The 27681-nt window shown below is 36.7% G+C and overlaps 2 protein-coding genes across 3 annotated transcripts in view; one reads left to right on the forward strand and one right to left on the reverse strand.

Annotated features, from left to right (window-relative positions):
* Positions 1-13663: 13663 nt before the first annotated feature.
* Positions 13664-27681, forward strand: part of ARSG (arylsulfatase G) — a 184245-nt gene continuing 170227 nt past the window's right edge. Inside the window, 1 exon segment of the mRNA XM_021000918.2 lies at positions 13664-13878. The gene's annotated coding sequence lies outside the window, so the exon portion shown is untranslated.
* SLC16A6 (solute carrier family 16 member 6) overlaps positions 21892-27681 on the reverse strand; it is a 34204-nt gene continuing 28414 nt past the window's right edge. For both annotated transcript variants that reach the window (XM_021000917.1, XM_021000914.1), the window contains 2 exons: positions 25824-26636; positions 21892-24058 (listed from right to left, as the gene is read on the reverse strand). In XM_021000917.1, coding sequence (XP_020856576.1) covers positions 23811-24058; positions 25824-26636 — 1061 coding nt within the window. In that variant the 3' untranslated portion in view covers positions 21892-23810. The remainder of the gene's footprint in view (positions 24059-25823; positions 26637-27681) is intronic.

Raw genomic sequence — 27681 nt, forward strand, 5'->3', positions numbered from 1 at the left:
ATTTGGAACTCAAAATCTTGTGGAGGTGAATGTTGAAAACTATAAATTTTTAAAAATAATAATAAAAAGGAATTTATATGTTAAAAAAAGAATTGTATTCAAACAATAAGGAGCTTCTAGGTACAAGGTACTAATGCATTGTATACAGTCCTTTTCCCTAAGAAATTCCTCTCATCTAGAATTAGGCATGTAGTCTGGAGTGAGTTCAATCCTGTGGGAACCTGGCTTCTAGTAAGAGAAGAGTTAGGCTCTCTTTTCTCACATTCTTGCAGTTATTAACCCCCTACCCCAGCAATCTGGGGAGGGGGGGAGAACTACTCCCTAGTTACAGTATGATAGGAAGAAAAAATGGGTGGGTCATTTGGCAAGAATGAGGGATAGCAGGTGGACAACCAGTATTTCCCTGGTATCCTTGGGCAGGAGAATGCTGGCACCTCATGGTGAACTTGAGGGAGTACATATGTGAGTCACCTAGGCAGGTATGGTGGGTTCTGAACTTCATCAGTGGAAGAAACTTAAAAATTAATTTACATATACTTCATGGAAATGAAAAAAATTAATAATTCCTCTTTATTTTAAACTTAAACTTAATATCAGGGGCAACTAAGTAGCACAGTGGATAGAATGCTAAGTCTGGAGTCAGAAAGACCTGAGTTCAAATACAGCCTCAGACACTATCTATGTGACCCTGGGCGAGTCACTAAATTTTTGTTTGCCTCTGTTTCCTCATCTGTAAAATGGGGATAATAATAGTACCTACCTTCCAGGGTTGTTATAAGGATCAAAATAGATAAAAATTGTAAAATAGTTAGCGTAATGTCTGATGTGACGTAAGTGCTATATAAATGTTGGGCAGCTAGGTGGTGCAGTGGATAGAGTGCTGGGCCTGGAGTCAGGAAGACTCATCTCCCTGAGTTCAAATCTGGCTTCAGACATGGATTATCTGTATGACCCTTGCCAAGTCACTTAACCCTCTTTGCCTCAGTTTCCTCATCTGTAAAATAAGCTGGAGAAGGAAATAGCAAACTGTTAGGGATCTATAAGGATGTAGAGGGCCACAGGCTGTTCAAGAGGTCTCACTGATGGGTGAAGGCCCCTCTCGGGTGCTGATCTTTGAGCAAAGGTCGCCTGGTTCGGTGCTCCATCGTATGGATCTTTAACAATCTTTAACTCCCCTAGTTATTGTGTGGTCATTAGCAGTCTATTCTGGGATTGGAGTCAGATAAGTGCACAGGACATGCATGCACTGTCCTTGAGCACAGCATGGGCTATGGTCATTGTAACTTGAGAAAGAGTTCTTGTTATTTTACTATATAAGTAAGTGCTTTGCTAAAAATAAACGGAGTTGCTTCCATCTTGTCTCCCGCCTCATCAATGCGCATTCGAGATAGAAAATCAAGCTGGTCTTGATTCATCAGGTGATTGAGAAATCCTAGGCCCTAGGTAGGTTCTATAGCCAAGTGAACTAGTTGTACACAACAGCAAACACTCTAGTATTTTTGCCCCAAATAGGGGCAGCTAGGTGGTGTAGTGGATAGAGCTCTGGCCTTGGAGTCAGGAGGCCCTGAGTTCAAATTTGACCTCAGACAGTTGACATTTACTAGCTGAGTGACCCTGGGCAAGTCACTTAACCCCAATTGCCTCACCAAAAAAAAGAAAACCCCAAATGGGGTGACAAAGAGTCAGACACAACTGAACAATAACAAATATAAATGTTAGTTATTATTATTACCATCAAACATCTATATAATTCCTTAGACTTGATTTGCAAATATTTATATTTAAATAAATGAATTGAAATGCCCAAAATGTCATAGCTTTTCGGTAACTCTGTGTCTCAAGATTCTTTGCCCAATGATTTCAATCAGCAATCATTTTCAAATGCCTACTATATGCTCGACAAAAATGAAATATTCCCTGCCCTCTAGAATCTTATTGGGGAGAAAATATGTACATATACAAATTCAAATAAATATATACAAAATATACAAGGTCTCTTTTTGTTGTGGGAGGCACTAACAGCTAGGGATTCAGGAAAGGCTTCAAATGTGGTTGGAGCCGGTGCTTGAGCTGAGCTTCGAAGAAAGTTAAGGATTCAAAGAGATTGAAATAAGGAAGAAGTTTATTCCAGGCGTGGAGAAGGGCACAACAAATACGAAAGGATGGAGGCAGGAAATAAAATGTTATGTATAAGGAACAAGAAGACCAGTGTGGTCATATGATAGAGCTTATGAAGAGAAGTAATGTATAATAATCCTAAAAAGGTAGTTTGGAGCCAAACAGAGAAATTTGTATTTGATCTTAGAGGCAATAGAGAGCCACTGGGGCTTATTTACTAGAGGAGTGACATAGTCAGATGTGTGCTTCAGGAATATCGCTTTGGAACCTATGTGTAAGATGAATTGGAGAGGGAAGAGTCTTGAGGCAGGCATGCCATGTATTTTTGTGCTTGTCATTATTGAATAAATATCTTTTGATTTTTAATATTCCTCATACTTATTGCTCTTAACTGCATTATAATAGTGTGTTAAAATTGTGTCTTGTTTTGGTCCACCTAACCACCACCCCTCAAGTCAGTATAGTAAGTAAATGTATAAAGGGGCAATAGCAGGAAATAAGACTACAAAAGGGAAACTGCAAGTCATATACAACTGTCCCAAAAATCAAAGGAACATAATTTACAAATTGTGTCATATATTAATTAAAATTCACATCTTGGTAATATGCGATGAATCAGCAGAAGCCATCTAGGTGTTTCTGTCAGGGCCTTTTGGTTCTGTCATCTGTAAACTCCAGATAGATTCCAGACCTCCATTTTTCCAGGCCAGCGGAGCATCAGAAAGGTGCTGATAACTTTGAGATATACTTTTGAAGTTTCACTGATAACTTTGAGGTGATTTGGATATGTTAATGAACTAACCCCAAGGTGACACAGACAGGAGTTGGTCTGTTTCTTCAAAAAAATCCTATAAAAATAAGACTTCAAACTTCTTCCCTCCAAATCTTCTCTTCAATCTCCATTACGTGCTCCCAACTCTAATCCATAGTTATGTAAATGATATTTTCTGCCTCTCATCCTCTTGCCCATGCTGCCTGCCTTTCTTCACCATTCCATTCCCTGTCCTCACACCGTTGCTGGTACCTCTGTACCTCTTTTGCTGCTTGTATCTGCTTTTATGGGCTTATTGCTCCTGGACCCTCTGTGTTTAATTAAAGTGTGATTGCTGCCCTGTTCCCACTGCCAATTGTAGTCTTTCCCGGCAAGTACCCAAAGAACCTGGCATGCTTGCTCCTTCCTATTTCATAGTTTTATAAACTAATTATCAATTCAAATAGAATTACTGTATATAATAACATTACTCTACTTAAATTGATCTAACCATGAGTTTCTTGCCAGATATTTAGATTGCTTCCAGCTTAGTGGTATAAATAATACTGCTATAAAAATATTTTAAGTTAGGCATTTTTAAAAATAATATTGTCAGGATATATTTCCAACAGTGTAATTGTTGAGCATGACTATTTTTGTAATTTTCTACCTTTTATGACAAGCTACCAGGTTTCAAAGATTTCATAAGTTTACATTGCTACCAGCAATGAATTAAACTCATTCCTCTGATTTATTTCCTTTCTTCATTACTTAAAAGAATCTGTGATTTCCACTTACTGCTGTACTATAGAGTACAGCTTCTTTATGCTTTAGTAAAAGGTCTTAGTGAGTTCCTGGGTCCAAAAGAATTCATTACCTGGTTGCCAGTTTTCTGGTGGTAAGCCCATTTTGACATAATTAGGCTGGTGGTCAAGAGGCAATCCATTTTCAGGCCCATACTTGATGTCTTTCCAGATTGACAGGACTTACCAAAGTCTGGCTTTTCACCTCCAAGCCATCATTAGGCATTGCAATAAGATTTTAGGAATTTGTCTTAGATATTTAAAAAAATAATTTTGAATTGATTTCCTTTTTTGTTTCTACATCACCTATTTCCCTATGCATCCCTTCCCCTGCTTTCTCCCAGAGAACTATCTCATATAATGGTCCTTTAAAACAACAACAACAACAACAAAAGGAAGAAGAAAAGAAAAAACAGCAAAAGAAATTAATACATCGAAAAAAATTGAAAATATAAGTTATTGCATACCCATGGACTTCCCACCTCTGCAAAGGAGTAGGAATAGATTCCCATGTCTCTTCTTTGGGGCCATTCTCATTCTTTGTAATTTTGCAACATTCTATTTGTTTGTTTGTGGTTATTGTTTCTTCCCATTTATGTTGTTGTAGTATTGTGTATATTGTCTTCTCAGCTCTGCTTACCTCACTTTGAATCAGTTCGTGTAGGTCTTTTCATACTTATCTATTTATTATTTCTTACATTACAGCCAGTCAGTCAATAAGCATTTAAGCACCCACTAAGGCCTGGGGACACAAAGAAAGGCAAAAAATAGTCCCTGTTCTCAAGGACTTCACAGTCTAATGGTAGAGACACCAAGCACACAACTATGAACAAACAAGGTAAATACAGGGTAAATTGCAGATAATCTTAGAGAGAAGGCACTAAGATCAATGAATACGGTAATATCTCATTACATTCATATACACTAATATCTTGTTATATTCATGTAAAACAATTTTCCTAATTGATAAATATCTACTTTGTTTCCAGTTCTTGGTTACCACAAAAAGTGTCACTATAAATATGTTGGTATAGATGGAAACTTTCTTTTTATCAATGTGCTCCTTTGGGGTACAAATCTAACACTGCAGTATCAGTTAAAGGGTATGAGCGTTTTAGTTGCTTAATTTATATAATTCCAAATTGATTTCCAAAAGGGTTGTACTAATTCACAAATCCAATGGCATTAGTGTATCTATCTTCTCAGAACTCCACCAACATCAACTCTTCCCATCTTTTGTCATCTTTGCTAATTTGCTGGGTGTGAGAGTTGGTTTTGATTTGTATTTCTCTTATTATGGATTTGGAGCATTTTTTTTCATATAATTGTGTGAGGTGGAACCTCAGAATTGCTTTAATTTTTATTTCTTTAATTATTGACAATTAGTAGCATTTTTTCATATGACTATAGATTGCCTTGGTTTCTTCTCTTGAGGATTGCCTATTCAAATGGACCATTTGTCAACTAGGGAATAACACTTACTCTAATAAATTTGCATTCGTTCCTTATGTATCTTAGAAATGAGACCTTTATCGGAGAAACCTGCTGCAAAGATTTTCCCCAGTTAATTGCTTTCCATTTAATCATAACTTTAGTGGATTTGTTTGTATAAGACCTTTTTAGTTTTATGAGATCAAAATTATCTATTTTATCTTCAGCAATCCTCTCTATCCCTTGTTTAGTCATGAACTTTTCATCTCTCCATAGATCTTATAATTTTTTTTCCCAAATTTGTTTATATATAACCTCACGTGTCCATTGGAAGCATATCTTGGCATATGGAGTGAAGTGTTGGTGAAATCTAATTTCTTCCATACCGCTATCCAGATGTCTTTATTTCTTTAAGAAACATTGTATAATTGAATCTGTACAGGTATTAAATATGCTTCGGTAGTGTGGCCTCTAAACTGAGTTTGTGGAGGAGTACCATACTTAGTGAAGAAAACCCTCGCTATAATAAAGGCCACGGTAGGGCTGACAGGATAGGCAACAAGACATTTGTACAAATATCTCTATATTTTTTTCTTCTATCTAGTGTAGAAAGATATTTAAAAATCAAAACAAATATTTAATTATTAGGAGGAAAAAGTGTGTTTATAGAGATTCTTACATTTTTCTATGAAATTATATTATCTATTGCAAATCCATGATTTGGCCAGAGGAGGTCACTTGTGACACATTTTAGAAATTTCTTTCTTTCAGAGTTAGTACTCTCCAACTAAAAGTTTTTTTTGGTGTGTAGTTGAGGTGAGAGTGGACAAATCTTTTCCCAATGTTTTTGTTGTAGAAAATCTTCTGCAAAAATGCTCAGTTATATATTAAAATTAAGAAGGATAGTTGAGTAAAGTCTGGTTACAAAGCAATATAGTAGATTAATTTACTATTGTTGTTATTCATTCATGTCTGATTCTTTGTGACCATGTGGACCATACTGTCCATGAGGTTTTCTTAGCAAAGATGCTGGAGTGGTTTGCCACTTCCTTCCCCAATGAATTAAAGCAAAGTGCGCTATCAATTGAGCTGTCTGTTTCTTAGACAATGGTTAAAGTGACTTAAGGTCACACAGCTTATAAGTATCTGAGGTCAAATTTGAACTCAGGTCTTCCTGACTCTAGGCCCGGAGTTCTATCCACTGAGACATTTAGTTGCCTCTAGATGAATTCATACTATGGGCCATATCATATGTCTATGATATGGGTCATATCTCTATCATATGGGTAATAATCATATTTTCATTTGCATAAATGTTTAATGTAGTTCTCATTATATGACACAGAAAGCCTAAAACACGAGTACTGTCTTTTTCTTTGTCACAAACCTTATAAAGGGATTCTTCTATGCCTTTTAAAAATGAAGGCTCATGTCTAAAGTCCAGTGCTTAGCACAGTTCTTGCCAGGTACTTAATAAATGCTAGGTGACTGACCTAGGATAACCAAGTATACAAAAATTTGTTCAAGGTGTATCCTTAATATTTATTTGCCTTGTTTGGCTTCTGTAGAAAGGAAATGCCATTTGTGAATCTAACTCCATCCATGTTGCTTGTCAGATTTTGATGTCTACCACTACTCCAACAATAGTGTCAAATATAATAAAATGTGACAGCATATTTCATAAACCTACAGAACTCCATTTTTTCCCCACTCACCTTAGCCAAGAATAGGAGGGTCCACATTGACTTGATATTTTCCTAAAAATAATTTTCCTCTCCCATGAGGGGTAAGGGTAAGTATGTTCTTCCCCCTCATGTTGGCCTCCTGGCAATTGCTGGCTTTACAGCCTCTGTTTTATGCTTTGAAGATCCTTACCTGTGGATAGGGGACAGAACAGTAATCCTGAGAGGTCCATATCCAGTCTTTTTTTTTTTTTTTTGGTGAGGCAACCAGGGTTTTCCCAGGGTCACACAGCTAGTAAGTATCAAGTGTCTGAGACTGGATTTGAACTCAGGTCCTCCTGACTCCAAGGCCAGAGCTCTATCCACTGTGCCGCCAAGCTACCCCGTCTATATCCAGTCTTACCGGCTACTTGGTAAGATGGAGAAGTTCAGATCTTCTTTACACCATAATAGATATCTATGGTCAGGTTCTTTCTCCTTTGCTTACTCATTTTTATCTTGCTTTATTTTATTTTTAGCACCTTATTGTTATAATCAGGTTTTAAACCCAAATTGTGAGCCATGGTGTCCCAGGTTTTAGGTCCTTCTTACTGTTATCTTCTATATTCTATCAGGCACTTCTCTCCTCCCCTAAGCCACATCTAGGGCCCCCAGCCACACTGTCATGAAAATGCTCTGTGCTGTACTGCACTCACTTGGTACCTCCTCAACTAGAGCCAGGGATCACAGCTAGTCAGCACCAGTAGGCCTGGCATCTGGAGACAGCAGAGGGCCCTTCAGTCTTCCCCTACTCAATTGTCAGATCTTCATTCTGTTCCTTAGATAAAAATTTGTGAGGTGCAAGTCTTCGAGGTCTAAGCTGCTTCCAGTCCAGCTGTCCCCAGGGCTTATTGTTTGTTGAGTCTACCAAATCGTCCTGGAGGTGTTTGCACTTCAGTCAGGCCAAACCTCAGTTCCTTGTTTTTCCTGAAGTCTTCTCAAGTTGTCTTAGAAGGACAACTTCTTTACCCCTTTGTTTTTGCTGCTCTACATTCATTTTGAGATGATATTCTTTCTCTTTGCGGAGAAAATTTGGAGAGCCTGGAATTTTCGACTTACTCCACCATCTTTGCATCTCAGTTCATATTCAGAGGAAGACAGTGAGGTAAAAAAAAAAACATTTCTATCCCAAAGAATAATGTCAGATAGTCACAAATCCAAAAAAGAGTTCTTAGAAGAATGTAAAAAGGACTTAAAAAAATAAGACTAAATAAGAGAGATCTGGGGAAAATTAAGGGGGAAAAAAAGCAATGCAAGAAAAAGTCAACCAATTGGAGAAAGAGATCCAAAATCTTAAGGAAGAGAAAATAACTCCTTGAAAACTAGAATTGGGCAAGGGGAAGCAAATGACATTATAAAACATTAAGAAATAATAAAACAAAATCAAAAGAATAAAAAAAGAATAAGAAACATCTCATTAGAAAAATAACTGATCTGAAGAACAAATTGAGGAGAAACAATATAAGAACTCTTGGGTTACCTGAAAGTTACTATAAAAAAAGTAATCTTGATAAAATATTACAAGAAATCATTAAGGAAAATTGCTTTGAAGTTCTAGAACAAGAGGGTAAAGTCGAAATAGAAAAAATCCACTCTTCACCACCTGAAAGAGATACCAGGAAGAAAACTTAAAGCAATATCATAGCCAAGTTTCAAAGCTCCCAGGTTAAGGAGAAAATATTACAAGTAACAAGAAAAAACAATTTAAACACTGTGGAGCTACAATCAGGATTTCACAAGACCTAGAAGCTTCTATATGAAAAGACTGTGGATCTTGGAACATTATATTTCAAAGAGCAAAATAGCTAGAGTTGGGACCAAAAATAACTTAGCCAGAAAAGTTGAGTATAGTTCTGAATTTTAAAAAATGGATATTTAACAAACTGAAAGACTTTAAGGTATTTGTGACAAAAAGACCAGAACTCAATGGAAAACTCAGTATTTAAGATCCAGAAGAAATATAAAGAAAATATTAAAGATCAATTATAAGGGACTCTTTAAAGTCAAATTGTTTATTTCTTATATGTGAAAATGTTATTAGTATTCTTAAGACTATCATCATTTCTTGGGTATTTTGAAAGAAAGGTTGGGGCTGAGCTACTTCTTTCAAAGCTTACATCTAGTGCCACTAGTAATCCACTTACCTCCTAAATTACTTTGTATTTACTTTTTTGTGTTTATTTTGTGCCCCCCCCAAAAAAAGAATATAAGCTACCTGAGGACATGGTCTGTTTCATTTTTGGCTTTGTATTCCCAGTACCTAAACCAAATACCTAGCATATAGTATTATAAGTAAATGCTTATTGAATGGGTGTTGAATGAAATACCCTTTAAATAGAAATTCTCAGTGCTATGTAATTTTTCCTAATGGTCTTTGAAAATTGTACATGCACCCAAGCTTTTCATTATAGTCATCTTCTTACTGATTACATCACTTAGTTATCTGTGTTAGCCATTTTATAAATTGAAGTTAGTGGCAGATAGCTGATTGGTATGTCTGAAATAAGAAATTACATGAATAGCAAGACCATGGAATAGTATTAAATCTGTTATGGACATTATTTCTTCAGGGAGAAATAACCACTTAATTTGTGTGCATATGTGTTGCATTGCTCTTTTTAAAAAAAATCTATATCTTTTGTTTTTACATCACATTTTTCAATCAATAAATTAATCAACAAACATTTATTAAGCACCTGCTCTCTGCCATGCTAGTGGCTGGAGATGCAGAGAAAAAAAATGAAATCGCCTCTGCCCTCAAGGTGCTTATAATTCTATCTAGGGAACCACTGTGCATATATGTAAAATGAACATATTATATGTACATACTTATGTATGTTAATTTGTGGGGGGAAGTAGGAACAGCTGAGGAGAAATCAAGAGAGGCCTAGATAGGAGGCAATGTTTGACATGAGCTTTGAAGGAAACTAGGGTTCTCAGAGGCAGAGGCAAGGAGGGAATACATTCCAGGTATGGGGGACAACTCTGTGCAAAGACACAGGTTGGGTTATGGAATTTCATAACAAGGCAAGTTTGGATGGATTTTAGAGTATATGAAGTGGAATGATGTATAATAAGCCTGGAAAGAAAAGTTGGAGCCAGGTTCTAAGGGTTTTAAATACCAAAGATTAGTATTAGATCTAAGAGGTAAGTGGGAGCTGCTGGAGTTTATGAAGCAAGACAGTGACCTGGTCAGACCTGTCCATTTTAGTAATATCAGTTTGGCAGCTTTGTGGAGGACAGATTAGAGAGGGGAGACAAGGAGACCAATTAGCAGGCATTTGGGGGGCATGCAGGGATGTCCAGGCAAGAGGGAATAGGGATGAACTTGTATGGTGGTCTTGTGAGTGGAAAGAAGGGACAGATATGGGAAATTTGGAGTTCGAATCTACGATACTGATTGGATATGTGGGTCTAGGGAGAGTGAGTAGTTGAGGATAATTCTTAGGTTGTGAATCTGGATGACTGTAAGGATGGAGGTGCCCCTGACAGAAATAAGGGAATTAAAAGACAGTAGATTTTGGAGGAAAGTTCATGAGTTCTGTTTTGAGCATGTTGAGTTTGAGATGCTTATGGAATATCTAGTTGGAAATGTCCAGTAGATTGTTGGACAGCATCTTTTTTTTTTCTTTTTGGTGAGGCAATTGGGGTTAAGTGACTTGCCCAGGGTCATACAGCTAGTAACTGTTAAGTGTCTGAGGCTGGATTTGAACTCAGGTCCCTCTGACTCCAGGGCCAGTGCTCTATCCACTGTGTCACCTAGCTGCCCCCAGTAAATTGTTGATGTTGGAGGACTGAAGCTCAAGAGAAAGATCAGAGTTACATAGATCTGGGAGTAATTCTCATAGGGATTATAATTAAACCAATGTGACCTATAGATGAGGTTGCTGAGAGCACAAAGTGAAAAGAGAACTGGACCTAGGACAGAATTTTGGGGGAGGGTAATCCCACAATTAGACATGTGAATAGATTCTTCTGCCCTCCCTACTTAGTGAGCTATCCCTCTTAATAAAGATTTTAAAGGAAAAGAGGGAAAAAGGCAGTTCAAGAAAACCAATCAACACATTAGCAATCAGGTAAGGCCCAAAGCCCCAGCAGTAGCAGTGCCCTGCAGACTGCCTACTCTGCTGCTAGCCTGGTCCCCAAAGCCATTATCCAGGGGAACAATGCTTGTGGAAATGTGATCTTTCAGCTGTTTCTGCAGGTGCTGAAGCCCTGCCCTCCTCACCAGCTGCAGCTCCTGAAGACCAGGAAATGAAAATTCTCATGACCAATGTCCTTGACACCTTGAAATGGTTCAACATCAGAAACATGTACAGTTTCATCAATGGAAATAACATTGAAGAGGAAGCATTATGATTTGTTTCGCTGCTGTAACACAGGGACTAGGACTTTCCATCTGACTTACAGCTGAAACTTCCTATTAGAATGTAAACTTCCTGAGAGTTGTTTCTGTCTTGTCTTTTCTGTTTGTACTTCCAGCACTCAGCAGTGTTTAGCACAAGGTAAGTACTTTAGAAATGCTTTTTCATTAATATTCATTCATTCAATTACTCATCCACTATCCTTATCTGTATAAAAATATTTCACACCCATGGCAACTCACCTGTTTTTTCATTTCCTTCTAAGAGAGCACAGTTAGAATCCTATATGCCACATCCTTAGTGTATTTCTGAGAAATTAAGTTATTTCCATAAACCAGAAGGAAGGTGAATGTGCCTAACTGATGTTTATAATTTGGGCTTGATATCTAAGGTCTTTTAAAATCTAAAAAAGTTTAAAATTACGTGTTTCTATGGGATAATTTTTATTCTAATTTAATATATGAATATAATCATAACCTATTATTGTATATAATAGCATGTTATAATCCACAAAGGACTAATGTTGGAAGTAGGAAGACTCTTACCTCTAACACATGTTAGCTATGTGACCACGGGCAGGTCATTTAACTTCCTCAGTCAGTACTCTTAGATTATAAATTACAGGAAGATAGCCAATCAGTGGAAGCGGTTTTTTTACTATGAGTTGCCCATACCAATAAAAGAACAAGTCTAGAACAAATATATGTTGTTTGCCAATATGTATATTACATAACATCCTTTGCCAGGCTAAGATCACCCTAGGAAAAAGCAATTAATGTTCTGCTGAAGCTAGTAAACCAATCATTGTTTCCTTTTCAATGTTGAGACAAACATCACATGAGCATTATTAAACCATTTAATAACCATTATTCAACGACTATCCTATATGATAGGTGGCTTATATAATGTGTACTTGGGAAATCACAAGCAGTAATGTTTTCTCTACTTCTGGCCAAATAGTTATTATCCAACTTGCATAAGAAAAGCTTGTGTTCCAGTAGGTTTATTGGTTGTTCCTAAATTTTGTGTGTTACCATACTGTCGTATTTCTTTGAGTTTTAACATATGTTTTTCCATTTACTTAAAACAAAAACATAAGCCCTTTGTGATATATTGGTGCAGGTGGAACCAAGTTTTCTCTTCCTGTAAAACAAAGGTTCTTAATCTGGGGCCCATGAACTTGTTTTTTTAGAAAAGAGATCTATAAAAATATCTATTAAACTGTATCGATAGATAGATAGATAGATAGATAGATAGATAGATAGATAGATAGATAGATAGATAGATAGATTTGTTGTTGTTCAGTCCTGTCTGACTCTTTCCAGGGGTGGGGAAACTATGGCCTCAAGGCCACATGTGGCCCTCTAGGTCCTCAAGTGTGGCCCTTTGACTGAATCCAAACTTCACAGAACAAATCCCCTTAATAAAAGGATTTGTTCTGTGAAACCTGGACTTAGTCAAAAGGACCTAAAAGGCCACATGTGGCCTCGAGGCCGCAGGTTCCCCACCCGTGATTTAGACTGTACTGTCCATGAGGTTTTCTTGGCAAAGTTACTGGAGTGGTTTTCCATTTCCTTCTCCAGTGAATTAAAGCAAACAGAGATTAAGTGACTTGCCCAGGGTCACATAGCTAAAAAGTATCTGAGGCCAAATTTGAGCACAGGTCTTCCTGAGGCCACTTAGCTGCCTAGATTTCAATAACTGCATTTCAGTATAACAAATTTCATTTGTATTCCTAGGTATTTTATTTTGTGCATTTTAAAACATTATCTGAGAAGGATTCCCCAGACTCTCAAGCACCCCCAATATAAATTAAATTCACAACTTGGCCTCTGTGTAAATCATTTCCTAAGTCATAGATTAGGCTGAGATGCCTTACGTCATTGACAGGTATTTATAAAATGAAGTTTGTTCTTCTGTGTCCAGTCAGAACAAGATCCTTGGTGTCCAAGGTTATTAGAATGAAGTCTCTCCATGAAGTACTGTTTAGGGTACTCAGACCTGACTTCAAATCTGCCCTCAGATACTTAATAACAGTGTGACAAGTCACTTAACTTCTTTCTGCCTCTGTTTCCTATGCTGCAAAATGGGGATAATAATAAGCCCTGCTTCCCGGGTTGTTGTGAGATAATATTTGTAAAGGGCTTTGCAAAACTTCATGCCCTATATGCCTGGTAGGATGACTTATTAACATTTTAGTCCCCAAGTGAATGTAGGGATGAGGCAGAGAATATTTGACAGGGATTTATCTTCGGATGCAGGCACAGCTGGCTCTCAGAAAGTGAAATTCCCAGGATTCGAATGTTTTTAAATGCAAATTGTGGCTATGAAAAGGGATAGTCTGGAGTGATTTTCTCCCCCGTGAGAGTGCTGAAAGTGAAGCAGGCAGCTCCTGGACAACTATATGTCTGGTCCTGCGCTCAGGGCCCCTCTGGAACAGGAAGAACTGGGGCTGGCTCTTACTGCTGGGTTTTTGGCATGGGCAGTGGGTGTGTGCCTGCCTTGGAGAAGGCGTGTCTATACGTGTCTGAGCTCAGTGTCTAGCAAGCCACTGCCTCCGGGCTGCTCCCCGGGGCCGTGGCCGTGGCCGTGGCCAGGACTGCCTGGAAGGAGCAGGTCTCTGGCTCACGGACACACGCTCCCAGCCTCCAGCAAGAAAGAGAAAACTGGATGGGGCGGCCCACTGACCAGTAAGTGAAAAGAACTCTTTAGTAGAGCAGCTGTTCCTCCCCTCGAGTTTGGGCCCTTCCATGATCATAGGACATGGGCTCCCCCTCTCTCTTCCCCTCCCTCTCTTTCTCCCTCCCTCTCCCTCCTTTCACTCTCTCCCCCCTCACCACCTCTTTTCTCCCTCCTCCTCTCCCTCCCCTCCCTTCTCTTCTTCCTCCCTCCTTCCTCCCTCTTTCCCTCTCTCTCTCCCCCACAGTCTTCCCCCACTGCCATAAGTAGTTAGAGCATTTATTAAGCACTTAGTATATGCTAGGCGCTGTCCTTTCCCCCTGCCCCCTCTTATTCATTTGAATAGGACCTAATTTAGACATTAACAATAACATAACCCTGCTGAAGAAATTATAACCATGTCATATGTACATACATACTTTACACACATACATATATACATACACTATGTACATATATACTACATATACTATACAATGTACACTATATGTAAACTATATACACTATATATATACACACACACTATGGCAGATAAGCTTTAAAGTGTTAAATATAGATTAATATATATATATATATATATAATTTCAGCATTTTAGTATGACTGATTTCCTTTGTGTTCCTGTGTATTTTATTTTATGCATTTAAGGGTTTTCATAGGCTTCCCCAGACTCTCAAAAGTGTCCATGACAAAAAGAAGTTTAAGAACCTCCATTATAAATTGTTGTTCAGCTATGTCTGACTCTTTGTGACCCCATTTGGAGTTTTCTTGGAAGAGAGACTGGAGTGGTTTGCCATTTCCTTCTCCAGCTCCATTTTACAGATGAGTAAACCAAGGCAGACAGGGTTAAGTGACTTGTCTGGGGTCAGATTTAAACTCAAGAAGATGAGTCTTCCTGACTCCAGGCCTGGCATTCTATCTGTGCCACCCAGCAGCCCCATTATAAATTACTTATATATTATGTATTACACACACACACACACAGACACACACACACACACACACACACACAATAAATATATTTAACAGTTTAAAGGTTTATCTCTTCCCTAGTCTGTGTCCTATGGCTTGTGGTAGTGGGGAAGGGTCTTTGGATTCTGGAAATCTAGGCCAGTGGAGCATTAACTCCCTTCTGTGTGTTGTCTTCCTCCATTAAAATGTAAGGTCCTTTAAGGCAGAGACTGTCTGTCTATTGACTTGTATTTGTATTTCCAGAACTTAGCATTGTGCCTAGCATGGGTAAGCACTTAATAAATACTTGTTGCCATTGCCTGCCTGCCTTTGTCTGGCAGAGACCTCAAGTACAGGCCCTCTGCTGTATAGCAGAGTGTATAGCAAATAGTAGGTGCTTAATAAATGCTAGTTGTCTTGACTTGACTATAGGCCTATTTTTGAAGGGCCAACCTAGCTAAGTTTGGAGAGTTTCACCATCAGGTAGGTTAGCCACAGAGTAGTGATAAAATTTTTTGGCTACAGGGATTCTTTTTTTTAAAAATTAATTAATTAATTAAAGTTTTCAGTATTCACTTCCATAAGCTTTTGAGTTTTAAATTTTCTCCCCCTCCCTCCCCAAATTGGCATACAATCTGAAATAGGCTCTACCTATGTATTCTTATTAAACATATTTTCACATTAGTCATATTGTAAAGAAGAATTCGAACCAATAGGAAGAAACACAAGAAAGAAGAAACAAAACAGAAGAAAAAAAAAGAGCAAATAGTGTGCTTTGATCTGCATTCAGACTCTGTAATTCTTTCTCTGGATGTGGATAACATTTTCCATCATGAGAGTTTTGGAGTTGTCTTAGATCCTTGCATTGCTGAGAAGAGCTAAGTCTATCAAAGTTAGTCATCAAACAATGTGGCTGTTCTCCTGGTACCGCCCACTTCACTCAGCATCAGTTCATGCAAGTCTTTCCGGGTTTTTCTGAAGTCTGCCTGTTCATTATTTCTTATAGCACAATATTATTCCATTACATTCATGTACCACAACTTGCTCAGCCATTCCTCAACTGATGGGCATCTCCTCAATTTCCAATTGTTTGCCACCACAGAAAGAGCTGCTATAAATATTTTTGTAGGTCTTTCCCCCATTTTTATGATCTCCTTGGGATGCAGCCCTAGAAGAGGTACTGCTAGGTGAAAGGGTATGCGCATTTTTTATAGTCCTTTGGGCATGGTTCCAAATTGCTCTGCAAAATGGTTGGATCAGTTTATAACTCCGCCAACAATGCATTAGTGTTCCAATTTTCCCACATCCCCAACATTTATCATTTTCCTGTTTTGTCATGTGGGCTAATCTGATAGGTGTGATGTGTTACCTCAGAGTTGTTTTGATTTGCATTTCTCTAATCAATAGTGATTTAGAGCATTTTTTTTTCATATGACTATAGATAGCTTTAATTTCTTCATCTGAAAACTGCCTGTTCATATCCTTTGAGCATTTGTCATTTGGGGAATGACTTGTATTCTTATAAATTTGACTTAGTTCTCTCCATATTTTAGAAATGAGGCCTTTATCAAGAGACACTGGTTGTAATAATTCTTTCCCAGTTTTCTGCTTCTTGGATGCATTGGCTTTGTTTGTGCAAAAACTTCTCAATTTATTGTAATCAAAATTATTTGTTTTGCATTTCATAATGTTCTCTATCTCTTGTTTGGTCATAAAATCTTCCGTTCTCCATAAATTTGACAGGTATACTGTTCCTTGCTCTCTCAATTTGCTTATAGTTATACATATATACATATATAATATGTATATGTATACAGCCTTTATATCTAAATTGTGTGCCCATTTTGACTTTATTTTGGTATGTGGTGTAAGATGTTGATCTATGCCCAGTTTGGCTGCAGGGATTGTTAAGGACTATCCACTAAGGCTTAGTTGAAATCTTCTTCAGTACCCACATTGCCAAAAATCATGGGATCCTTAAGTTTTGGAGTATTTAAGATTTCATAAAATGCTATTGCCTTAGGACATAATGCAGGTAATGCATAAAGGAACTGATAGCTATGAAGTTATTTCTTAGGAGGCAAATACCTTATTTTTAAAAAATCAATAAAAAGGTGGGTTTTTTTCTCTCTCTTTCATGATTTATGATATATTGAATGTCACCTGTAGAAATAAAACAACTTTTAAGTCCTCCACATTCAATGATTCATAATCTTAGAAACTGGGGTTCTTAAGCTATGTTTTGATTAATTTGTTTAAAAAAATTTTTTGATAACTGTTTCAGTGTAATTGGTTTCTTTTCATTACTTTGTATCTTATTTTATGCATTTAAAAACAGTATTCAGAGGTGGAGTCTATAGGACTCAAGAGACTACTAAAAGGAGTCCATGACCCAGGAGAAATTAAGAACCCCTGCCTTAGAGCTTTGCTTTTGTTTTTTCTTTTCTCCCTGGCAAAGGAAATAGTGGGATCACTGTCTTCTCCCTCCTACCTCCATTACCATTATAAATATTATTTTTCATTTTCCAAAGCAGCATTTTCTAAACCAGAAAAACTTATGAAGTTCTAGGGCCAGAAACAATGGTGCCCTTGTTCCAGGGGCATTGTAGAAAGGGTTCTAGAGACTAAACTTTTCTCTTGTTCTCATCTTCAAATGTTTCAAGGATGATGAAAGATGATGGAGCAGGAAAAATCATTGTTACCACCCTGAAAAGAAGCTCACCAAGAAGAAAACATTCTGAGGCCCTTATTAGCCATAATTAAGAAAATAGAGGAAAGGTCGGTTGGATTGAAAGAATGGGGCCTTTCCATTTTCAAATTTACGTATTAATAATCAATATAACTCTTAGAGCCTTCTTCACAAAAGCTGTCTACCCTTTATCATTTCTTTTAGGTTTAGCTGATGAGTTTTCTGTTTTCTTCCTGACAGTTGACTTGTGCAGTTAAAGCAATTTGGCTGTGGTTAATTGAATATTTTGGCCTGGATGGGAAATAAGGGAGGGAAGAGAATAAGTATTTATTAAAAGCCTACCATGTGCCAGGAGCTGTGCTTTTTTTTTTTTAACAAATATATCTTTTGATCCTCATAATTGTGCTATTATTATCTTCATTTTATAGTTGAGGAAACTGAGGCAAACAAAGGTTAAGTGACACCCAAAGTCACACAGCTAGTAAGTGTCTGAGTCTGGATTTGAACTCGGGTCTTCCCAATTCCAGGTCCAGCATTGTACCACTAGCTGTCTCTAGATGGGGTTCTGAAGCAGGTAATTCAGTGTTCCCGAAATAACCCTTTAAGATTTGAAGCCCAGCATTGAATTCTCTTGAACTAATATGCTAAATGAATGCCAGGTTTTACTTCCCCCTCCCCCCCCCGTTTTACTTTTTAAAAGATAGGTGTTGGTAGGAAATTAATAATTTCAGGATAATTGCAGCAGTTTAAAACCTGAGGGTTGTAATGTTGACTGGGTTTTTTTTTTATTTTTTAGTTGATGGTTTGGTTTATATTTGAGGTGAAAGCATAGATTAAATGATTATGAATTGCATCACTTGTTTCTACTTATCTTTTGAGAGGTTTCAAAAGTATTTGCCTGAAGATCTCTTAAACACCATTGAAATGTCAATTGTATCTGATACCAGAATTTGGCCGAAGCCGTTTTACAATTTCAATCTCATTGGTTTTGTCACCTCCCCACTCCCCCACCCTCCCCAACCAATAAAAACTGTTAAGTCTGAATGAGTTTGTGACTATGATAACTGGAAGTTTTGCAAAGTTGGTGAATAGATAAGTAATCATTTGATTTGAGTAACTTTTCCCCCCTTGTTCTGTTGAATTATAAAAACATTAACGCTAGGGGGACCTAGTTTCCTTATTTTATACAACTATGGTTGGCCAAGCTGTTAGAACTCTATTTACATTAACTTTGTACACAAAAACCTTTTTTTCAAATGCAAAATTGGAAATGTGGAAAGTTCTCCATCCTGTATCTATTGTAAAGTCCTGATGGGAGTGATTATTTAAACTATTCATTTTATTTTTAGTCTTAAAAAAAAAGCAAAAACCTGATGCCTTTTGTTTTTATATCATATTCATTTCCAAGTATATCCCTTCCCTACCCAGAAAGCTATCTCTTGTAACAAAAAATTAAAAGAAAATCAGTTCAGCAAAACCAACCACATTGCCTTTGTCTAATAGTATATGTTATGTGCCACACCCATAGCTTCCCACTCCTATGATGAATGAGGTACATTTTCTTAGCTCTTCTTCAGGCTAACCTGGGTTGTTATAATTGCATAGAATTCCATTTTTTTGTTCTTTTTCTGATTTATGCCATTGTGATCATTGTGTTTACTGTTTATCTGGTTCTGCTCACATCAATTACATTATCTACTCTACATCAATTTATAAAGGTCTTCCTGTGGTTCTGTGAATTCTTTTTATTTGCTGTTTCTTATGGTAGAGTAATATTCCATAACATTGAGGTAAAATAATTTATGTAACCATTCCTCAGTCAACAGACACTTATTTTTATTTTTAGTTCTCTGCTACCAAAAAAAGGTCATTATGAATATTTCATATATGGGGTATCTTTGAAGGTCTTTGACCTTCTTGGAATATATATCTAACAGTGAGAACTGAGTCAAAGTATGAACATTTTACTCACTTTTTAATAAGTTTTTAAAATTATTTTATTTTCAACTAAAAAACATTTATTTTTCTCATTTCATTCACAAAGCCTAATCCCAAATTCCTCACTAGAATGTTTGGACCAATTCACAATTCTCTCATTAGTATACTTATGTACCTGTCTTTCCATTTGGCAGCTAGGTGGCACAGTGGTTTAGAATGCTGGGCCTGGAGTCACGAAAATTCCTCTTGGTATGTTTATATCCAGTCTCAGATACTTACTAGCTGTGTGATCCTGGCCAAGTCACTTAACCCTGTTTACCTTAGTTCCTCAAATGAAAAATGAGCTGCAGAAGGAAATGGCAAACCACTCCAGTAACTGTCAAGAAAACCCCAAATGGGGTCACAAAGATTTGGGCATGACTGAAAGACTCAGCAATAACAACGATCTTTCCATAGCCTACCCATAGTTGACTGTTTACATCTTTTTTCATCTGTGCCATTTTGGTAGGTGGGAGATCACACCTCAGTGTTCTTTTGATTTGCATCTCAATATTAGTGATTTGGAGCAATCTCTAATATGGGATTGATAGTTTCAATTCTTTCAAGAACTATTCATATCCTTTGGCCTTTTGATTGGGGAATGGCTCTTGGTCTGACATATGTGTCAATTCCTCATATTATCTTAGATATTAGACTTTTCAGATTTATTTGATGCAATAGTTTTCCATTTTATTTTAGCTCTGTTGATCCTGAAAAAAAAAACAAAAAACTTTACAATTTCACATAATTGAAGTTTTGTTTTTTGCGATCCTCTCTGTGACATATTTGATTAAAAATTCTCTCCCTAGCTATAACTGTGAATGATACCTCCATCCATCTTCCTCCATTAAAAAAAAAGTGACCGATTATTTTAAATTGAGTATCCATGTCTAACCTACTGTATATCATGTAAGATGCTGATCTACAATGTTTTGGCAAACTACTTCCCGGTTTTGGCAAACTACTTCCTGGTTTTTCCAGCAGTTCTTGTCAAACAGCCAGTTCTTCTCAAAATAGAGCTCTTTTTTTTATTAGTACCAAATAGTTTTGGTGATTATTGGTTTATGAAATAACTTGAAGTCTGGAAGTTTTATTCCTGCTTCATCCCTACTTTTTTAGTCTTATGATCCTAAATACTTTATTCCTCCAAATTAATTTTATTAATATTCTGTCTAGCCCTTAAAAAGTACCTCCTTGGTAGTTCAGTTAGCATAGTATTAAACCTAGAATATATTTTTCTTAATCACTTCAGGAAATAGTAAAAATATCTATGTTATTAATGTAAATCACCTATTACCAGTCTTATTTATAGCACCCTGAGGGAAAGACGAGAGGCAGCCTGTGCCAGGCAAGTCACACCACCACCACCACAACCACCATCTTCATCACCATCTGCTTTCCAACCCTAGTGGAGATAACTCAGGACTGAGAGCTTTAGGAATAGCAATGCTTCTAACCCAGTGCTCACAGCCACCATCCTGGGAAGCTACCTCTGAATCGGCATCCTGGAAACTCCTCCTGTGGATGCTACAGTCACAGCTAGTGACAGCTCCAGAAAAGAAAGTTCTCATGACCAAAGTCTTTGGCATTGTCAAATGACTCAACTTTAGAAACTGATTTGATTTTATCAGAGGCAGATAAGATAGGATAGGCAGTGGATAGAGTGCTTTGGCCTGGAAAATTCAGCATCATAAGCCTATATCCTGGTGCTCCCCCCACCCCCAAGTCACTTGAACTTGTTTGCCTCAGTTTCCTCAACTGTAAGATGGGAATAATAATAATAATAATAATAATAATAATAATAATAATAATAATAGCATGTACCTCCCAGGGTTGTCATGAAGATCAAATGAGCTAATATTTGTTTTGCTTTTCCATCTAACTTGCAGCTGAAACTATCTGTATGTGTTGGCTCTCCATTAGAATGTGAGCTCCTTGACAGCAAGGACTATCTTGTCAATCTATATTCCTGGCATTTAGCACAGTGCTTAATAAATGTTTTTTCATTCATTCACTCATTTATTCATTCATTCACTCATTCAGGCTCAAATCCTAGCGCTGCCATTTACAACCTGTGTGATCTTGGAATACTGTAAGGTCCTTTTATGTAACTGAAAATATGCTGTATCCTTGATATTTGTATTATTTTTGGCACTCATCCACCTGCTAGGATAGTGGTTTAAGGATATTATTATTTCATATACTTCAGTTGTAAGATACAGATATAGAAGAGAAGATTTCAAATGAACCTTTAAAAAAGATTTTGCTGAATGGAAGAAATAAGGCTGTACTTGAAATTAATCCTCTTCAGGTTGTTTACTACTTTGCTAATTACACGACAAAATTAGTTTTTCCAACTAATGAAGAAGATTCAGGGCTTAGGCAACTTTGTAATAGAAGAAATCAGTCTTTTAAAAAAACCCTCATGAATTTATTGCAAATTTCATTGTTTCCTAGCAATACCAGAATTTCATTAGATATAATACCGCCCAAATCAACAATCCTGTTTTATTTTTTACCACTTAAAAACCTAAGAGTATTGGTCTGCCAAAAGACACACATACTTGTTCATGCTGTTACATTCAGAATGTACAAGGAGCAGGTATTAACATTAAATTGGTATTGGACATCTTAGGAAAAGAAAAAGATTAAGTTGTAAAGTGCTGAAGTAATATAAATATACAAACTGCCACAAGCTCAACATTGTTCTCAAGCAGAGACAGAAGAATTGCTATATCCACTTTATTTATTGTTAAGAGTGCCTATTTTGGGGGGCATTTACATTCCCATCCACCCCCTCCCCACTCCCACAAAATTTTACAGATTGTCCAGTATATCTATTGCTGATAAAATGCTGTACAAAACATAGCAAGTGATGAGTGATGCCACTTTATATGCAGCTGTGTGTGTGCACTTGTCTTGTTTGTTCCCCTGAGTTGTCTTAAAGTAACAGCAGAGATGTAGAAAAGATGGGGGCAGCAAGCAAGGGCCATCACTGACCAGGTGAGATTCTGTATAAATCAAAGCAAAGAGCACAGCCCACCCTGTTGCCTTCACACTTCCCTTCATAAGTAACCTTGAAATGGGAAATACTGTACATGTAGTGTTAAGTTGGGAAAACAACAACCAACAAGACGTAAACAATATCTTGCAACTCAGTGATAGTCCTAAGTGTCTTAATGTTTCAACAATTCAGTAATTTTTTTAAAAAAATCAGAATTAATGTAATACAATTCTGATCAAAGAAATTTCTCAAGTATTTTTAGGAGATGAATGGTTAAAAAAACAAACAAACCCAAAAAACTAAATCACATCCAGTAAGGTGGTTTGCTATTCTTGCCCAAGTGGGGTTCTTTCTGTTTTCAAATAGCAAAGTTTGTGTAAAATCATTCCAAAACAAAATTCAGAAATCATTACAGTCTGAGTTTTCAAGACAGTAATTTTACAAAACGAAAGATTTTTTTTTCAGGCATTGAAAGGAGAGCTGAAAGGAGGTAAAAATGCGTTTTACTAGTTTTCATATTTAATTTCTTATAATAACTATCAGCTTTTAACCATCCTAGAATAACTTAAAAATAAATACTGGTTTAAATTTAACACACTACAATCACAGATATAGGAATAACTCAAAAACAACAAGAAATATATTTGAGAATGCTAATCTGGAAAAGTATTTTGTATTAAAATACTTATGGTAAAAACTGGCCATAAAAATAAGTGGTAATCTTCACATTTATCCAATTCAAGTTGTTACTGTTATTTATTTCACAATTCCTCAGTTTATTGATAAACTATTTGGTCTAAAATTCTACATCAAATTAATCCATTTAGAAAAATAAGAGCCCATGTTTTGCCAAACGGAAACACCGAAGTCATTATTTAAAAAAAATTTTATTCATATTTATCTATTCATTTTCCTAAAAAGGTAAAGGAGTTTTCAGTAGTGTTTAAGAATTTTTGAGTGCTCTGCTCATTGTCACATGGGCTACGTAAGATCCCAGTTTACTAGCACGGGAATTAGAGCTCTGGAAACAATTGGCTGATGCTTAGCACCGCTTTAAAAACAGGAATGTGAAGGTCTATGCATCCTCATATGGTTAATGACATACAACCAGATTTTGAATGGAAGCTTTTTTGTTTGTTTGACTGACTGACTTAAAAACAAACTGAAAAAGAAAACTTTTCAAAAAGATGTTGATAGTCCTGTTCACATATACATACATTCCTGTTAAAATGTAGTTTCTGAAAGTGGGGAAGAAAAGGTAGTTGCTCACCTTTTCCTCACAGTCCTATTAACCCAGTATTTGATATTATTTGTAAAACTGTCATCATACTACTTCATTTTTCTTGTTTACTTTGTTTTCATGTTTCCCAAGGTCCATTTCAAGAAAGTCTTCAGGTGTATCTTGTAAAGCTTTTGACTTCTGACTATCAGACTTTGCTTCATCTAGAGGAGGCTGACACAGTCCAACTTTGCATGGTCTCACAAATGCCAGAAAAATAGCTGCTACTAGCATGCCAGCTGCACAGGAGTAGAAAGCTGAAGCATAATTGTGGGTACTATCCACTAGAATACCTGAAGGAAAACATAAGAGAAGTTTTTAGAAATAGTGGATACCTTTCCCCAAATCTTGCTGAGATAACATTCTAGTTTTTCTGATTTATGTTATTAAAAATGAGAATGTTAAATCCACCATTACTGGCCTGTATCTCCCCACAGAGATCAAAGACTAAGAGAAAGAACCCACATATACAAAAATATTTTAGCAGCAGAGCAGTTTCTGTTACAGCAAAGAATTGGAAATTGGGGGAGGGGGTTAACAGTTCAGGAGTGGTCAAATTATGGTATATTAATGTAACAGATTAGTATTGACCCTTAAGAAAGGATGAAATGGACAAATTTAGAGAAACCAGGGAAGACTTCAGGAAAACAGTTTTCTATAATGACTACAATATTATAAAGGAAAACGACTTTGAAACAATAGTTAATTCTAATTAATGCAATGCCCAGTCATGACTTCAGAAAACTAGTGAATCATGCTTTCCCATTTCTTGGCAGAAACGTGTTAAGACTATAAGATGTACATTTTCAGATATAGCCAATATATGAATTTCTTTTGCTTGACTATACTTATTAATTATAAAGGAAGGCTTTTACTTTTTAGTAGGGGAAGAGTTGTAGCTGGGAGTAGGAGGTGGTGATATTGATTCAAAAAAGAAAAAATGTTAAACATACAAATACAAAAAATACATAGAAGAGAGGAGAAGGAAGTTCAGAAGGGGCAGTAGAAATTGGGCAATGTTGGCACTACTGTGTTAAATTTAATATATACTTTAAAAAACTACACATAGTATAGAGATTCATGGTTTCATATACAATCCTTTCTATTCTTTGGATTTGGAAATGTTCACATTTGCTGACATTTGTCAAACGCAAACTAAAATAAGAAACTTTTAAAAGAAATGGTGTAGGGAAGAAAGCTATATCACAATTATAGCATTAGTTTCAAGAAGAATTAAGATAATCTATAACGTAAGAAAATATCTCCTAAATGCCAAAAAGTATTCTATACCTGAGAAGGGGTGAAACAGCAGAGTTTTTGTGTGTCAGGGAGGGTCATTTGAAAAAGAAAAAAGATGAATTCTTCCTTGTAAACTCTTGTTTTTTAAAGTAACTAAACCAACAAGTGTACTTTTCCCCTCAAACATATTCACATATCTTTAAAAAAATGAGATAGCACACTACTGAAGCACACTTAATGGATGTATTGAATCACCACATCATTAAGTATGTATTGTATGCCAATGTTATAGATCACATTCATGCCCCTTTTACCAAGGCCTTATGCTACAGCAATCCATCAGCAAGTACATGAGTACAACTATGTACCCAGGACTGTAACAACCTTTCTGAGAAGGAATATTTTTTGAAATCTTCTAATTTTCATTATTCTATTAGTCAGATGAGAGGCAGGCATAGTGGCTAGAGGGTTGGGCTTGAAGTGAGGAATACCTAGGTTCAAGTCTTAACTGTATGAGCAGTGATGAGCCAGCAATCAGCTTTGGTAAAGGGATTTCCACACAAGCTTTATTTTTTTGCCAACAACACAGCATGGTGGAAGGAGCACTGAACACCTGGGTTCCAGGCCTGATTGTGCCAATATTCAGTCTGTGACCTCGATCAAGTCACTTCATATATGTGGAATTCAAATTAGGTAATCTCTAAGGTCCTTTCCCACTCCCCAAACCCAAAGCTCTGATCTAGTAAGGAATATAATGCAGAATCCCCAGAGTAGCTAACTGTAGCACATTTTAGAGAGCAAGATATACATTTAAATTACCTGAAAGGGGTGGTCCAGCAAGTCCTGATATACTCTGAGCGAAGACATAGACTCCAGCTGCAGAAGACATCTTCTCAATTCCTACTACATCATCTTCAGCTAGTAAAGGAAGATGAGTACCTGCTACTGTTCCAAGCATGAACCCAAAGAATGCGCTGCATGTGATAAGACCCCAAAATTCAGAAGCAAAAGGAAAGGCACATAAAGATACAGTCAACAAAATGACACAGATAAGCTCAATATAGATCTTACGGATGGGCTTTCTATCAAGGACAAAACCAGCACTAATTCTTCCAAAAATTTCTGCCACTGCCATTGCAGATAATGTAAAAGCTGAACGATCCTTGTCAACACCCAGACTGATGCTCAGAGGAATGATGTACAGAGGGGGAGCAAAGAATCCCAGTGTAGCAAATAGACCAAAAAGTGTATAACAAATAAAACTCTTTTCTTTCAAAATGGAAAAGTCCAATAATGAAGCTTTTTCACCTGGTTTTGTATCACTGGATTTTACCAGGATTTCTATGTCAGTCTTTGGCTCAGGTTCTGCATTGGCATGACTAGGCACGTTTTTAGGTGAGGTAGTTAATTCTACTCCTGAGTCAATGGAGTCTATTGAGGTGTGTGTTTTCTCATTTTCAAGCATATACTGTACTTCTTTCCGATTTTCGACTGAGGGTACTTTTGGTGTTCCAGGTGATTTGATTACAATTGGTCGAAGCAGGGATCCACAGATGATAATGTTTAACTGTAGTACACCAACAAAGAAGAGACTATATCTCCAGCCAATTTTCTCTTTCAAAGCTGTGATGGCTTGAATATTTGGGAGAAAAGAAATAACAAAAGTCAAAGTTGATAATGGACCTAATAAGAAAACTTCAAGAAACAATACAGATTCTGATTTAGCAATAAATTTTAAAAGATAACCTCCACATTTGGAACCACATGCTAGGTAACATACTTTGAATAAATAAATAAGGATGTAGAAATGTTAAGAGATACAAAACTCAAGGAAAGAAAATGAATATTGTTTTGCCCGTTTCTTCAGTCCACTGGGGTCAGATTTCAAACTCTACAAATGCACGAACAAAAACCATCTATAAAGGATTTATGCAAAGAATGGAAGAGTTACCTCATTTACACTGTATCAGACAGAGCTAGAAGATGTAAGACAAGTCAATAATGCATGCTAGAGATTATTGACATTAAAGCTATTCATTCATTTTTCTTCTATTTATAATTCATTGATTCTAATTTGCCCATGATTTGTAAATATGCCCATAAGCAATGTAAAACTTTTGATAAATTAAAGGTGGTTGGTTTTAGTTCATCTAATACAATTCCCATCACTCCTACCACTGTACACATGAGGAAACTGAGGCCCAGAGAAGAGAGTGACTGGCATATGTTTTTACAAGCTAATTAGTGGTAGATCAGAGCAGTTAGGTGTCACAGTGCACAGGCACTGGGCTTGGGGTCAAGAAGACATGATTTCAAATTCTGCCTCAGTCACTTACCCCTGTTTGCCTCAGTTTCCTCACCTGTAAAATGAGCTGGAGAAGGAATTAGCAAACCATCCCAGTATCTGCCAAGAAAACCCTAAATGAAGTCATGAAGAATTGAACACAACTGAAAAACTACTAAACAACAACCAGGATTAGAACCCAGGTCACCTGACTCCCAATTCAGTGCTCTTTTTATCAAATCTTACTGTTTTAGTTCACTGGAAGCACAATATGAGCCAATGAAAAATGAATGAATGAATGACCAAAGCATTTATTAAGTACTTACTTTGTGGAAAACTCTATCGATACAAATAGAAAAATATCGATACAAATAGAAAAAAATAGTAGATGCC

The sequence above is a fragment of the Phascolarctos cinereus genome, unplaced genomic scaffold (assembly GCF_003287225.1).
Source record: "Phascolarctos cinereus isolate Bilbo 61053 unplaced genomic scaffold, phaCin_HiC Scaffold_5;HRSCAF=322, whole genome shotgun sequence".
In the NCBI taxonomy this organism is placed as follows: Eukaryota; Metazoa; Chordata; class Mammalia; order Diprotodontia; family Phascolarctidae; genus Phascolarctos; species Phascolarctos cinereus.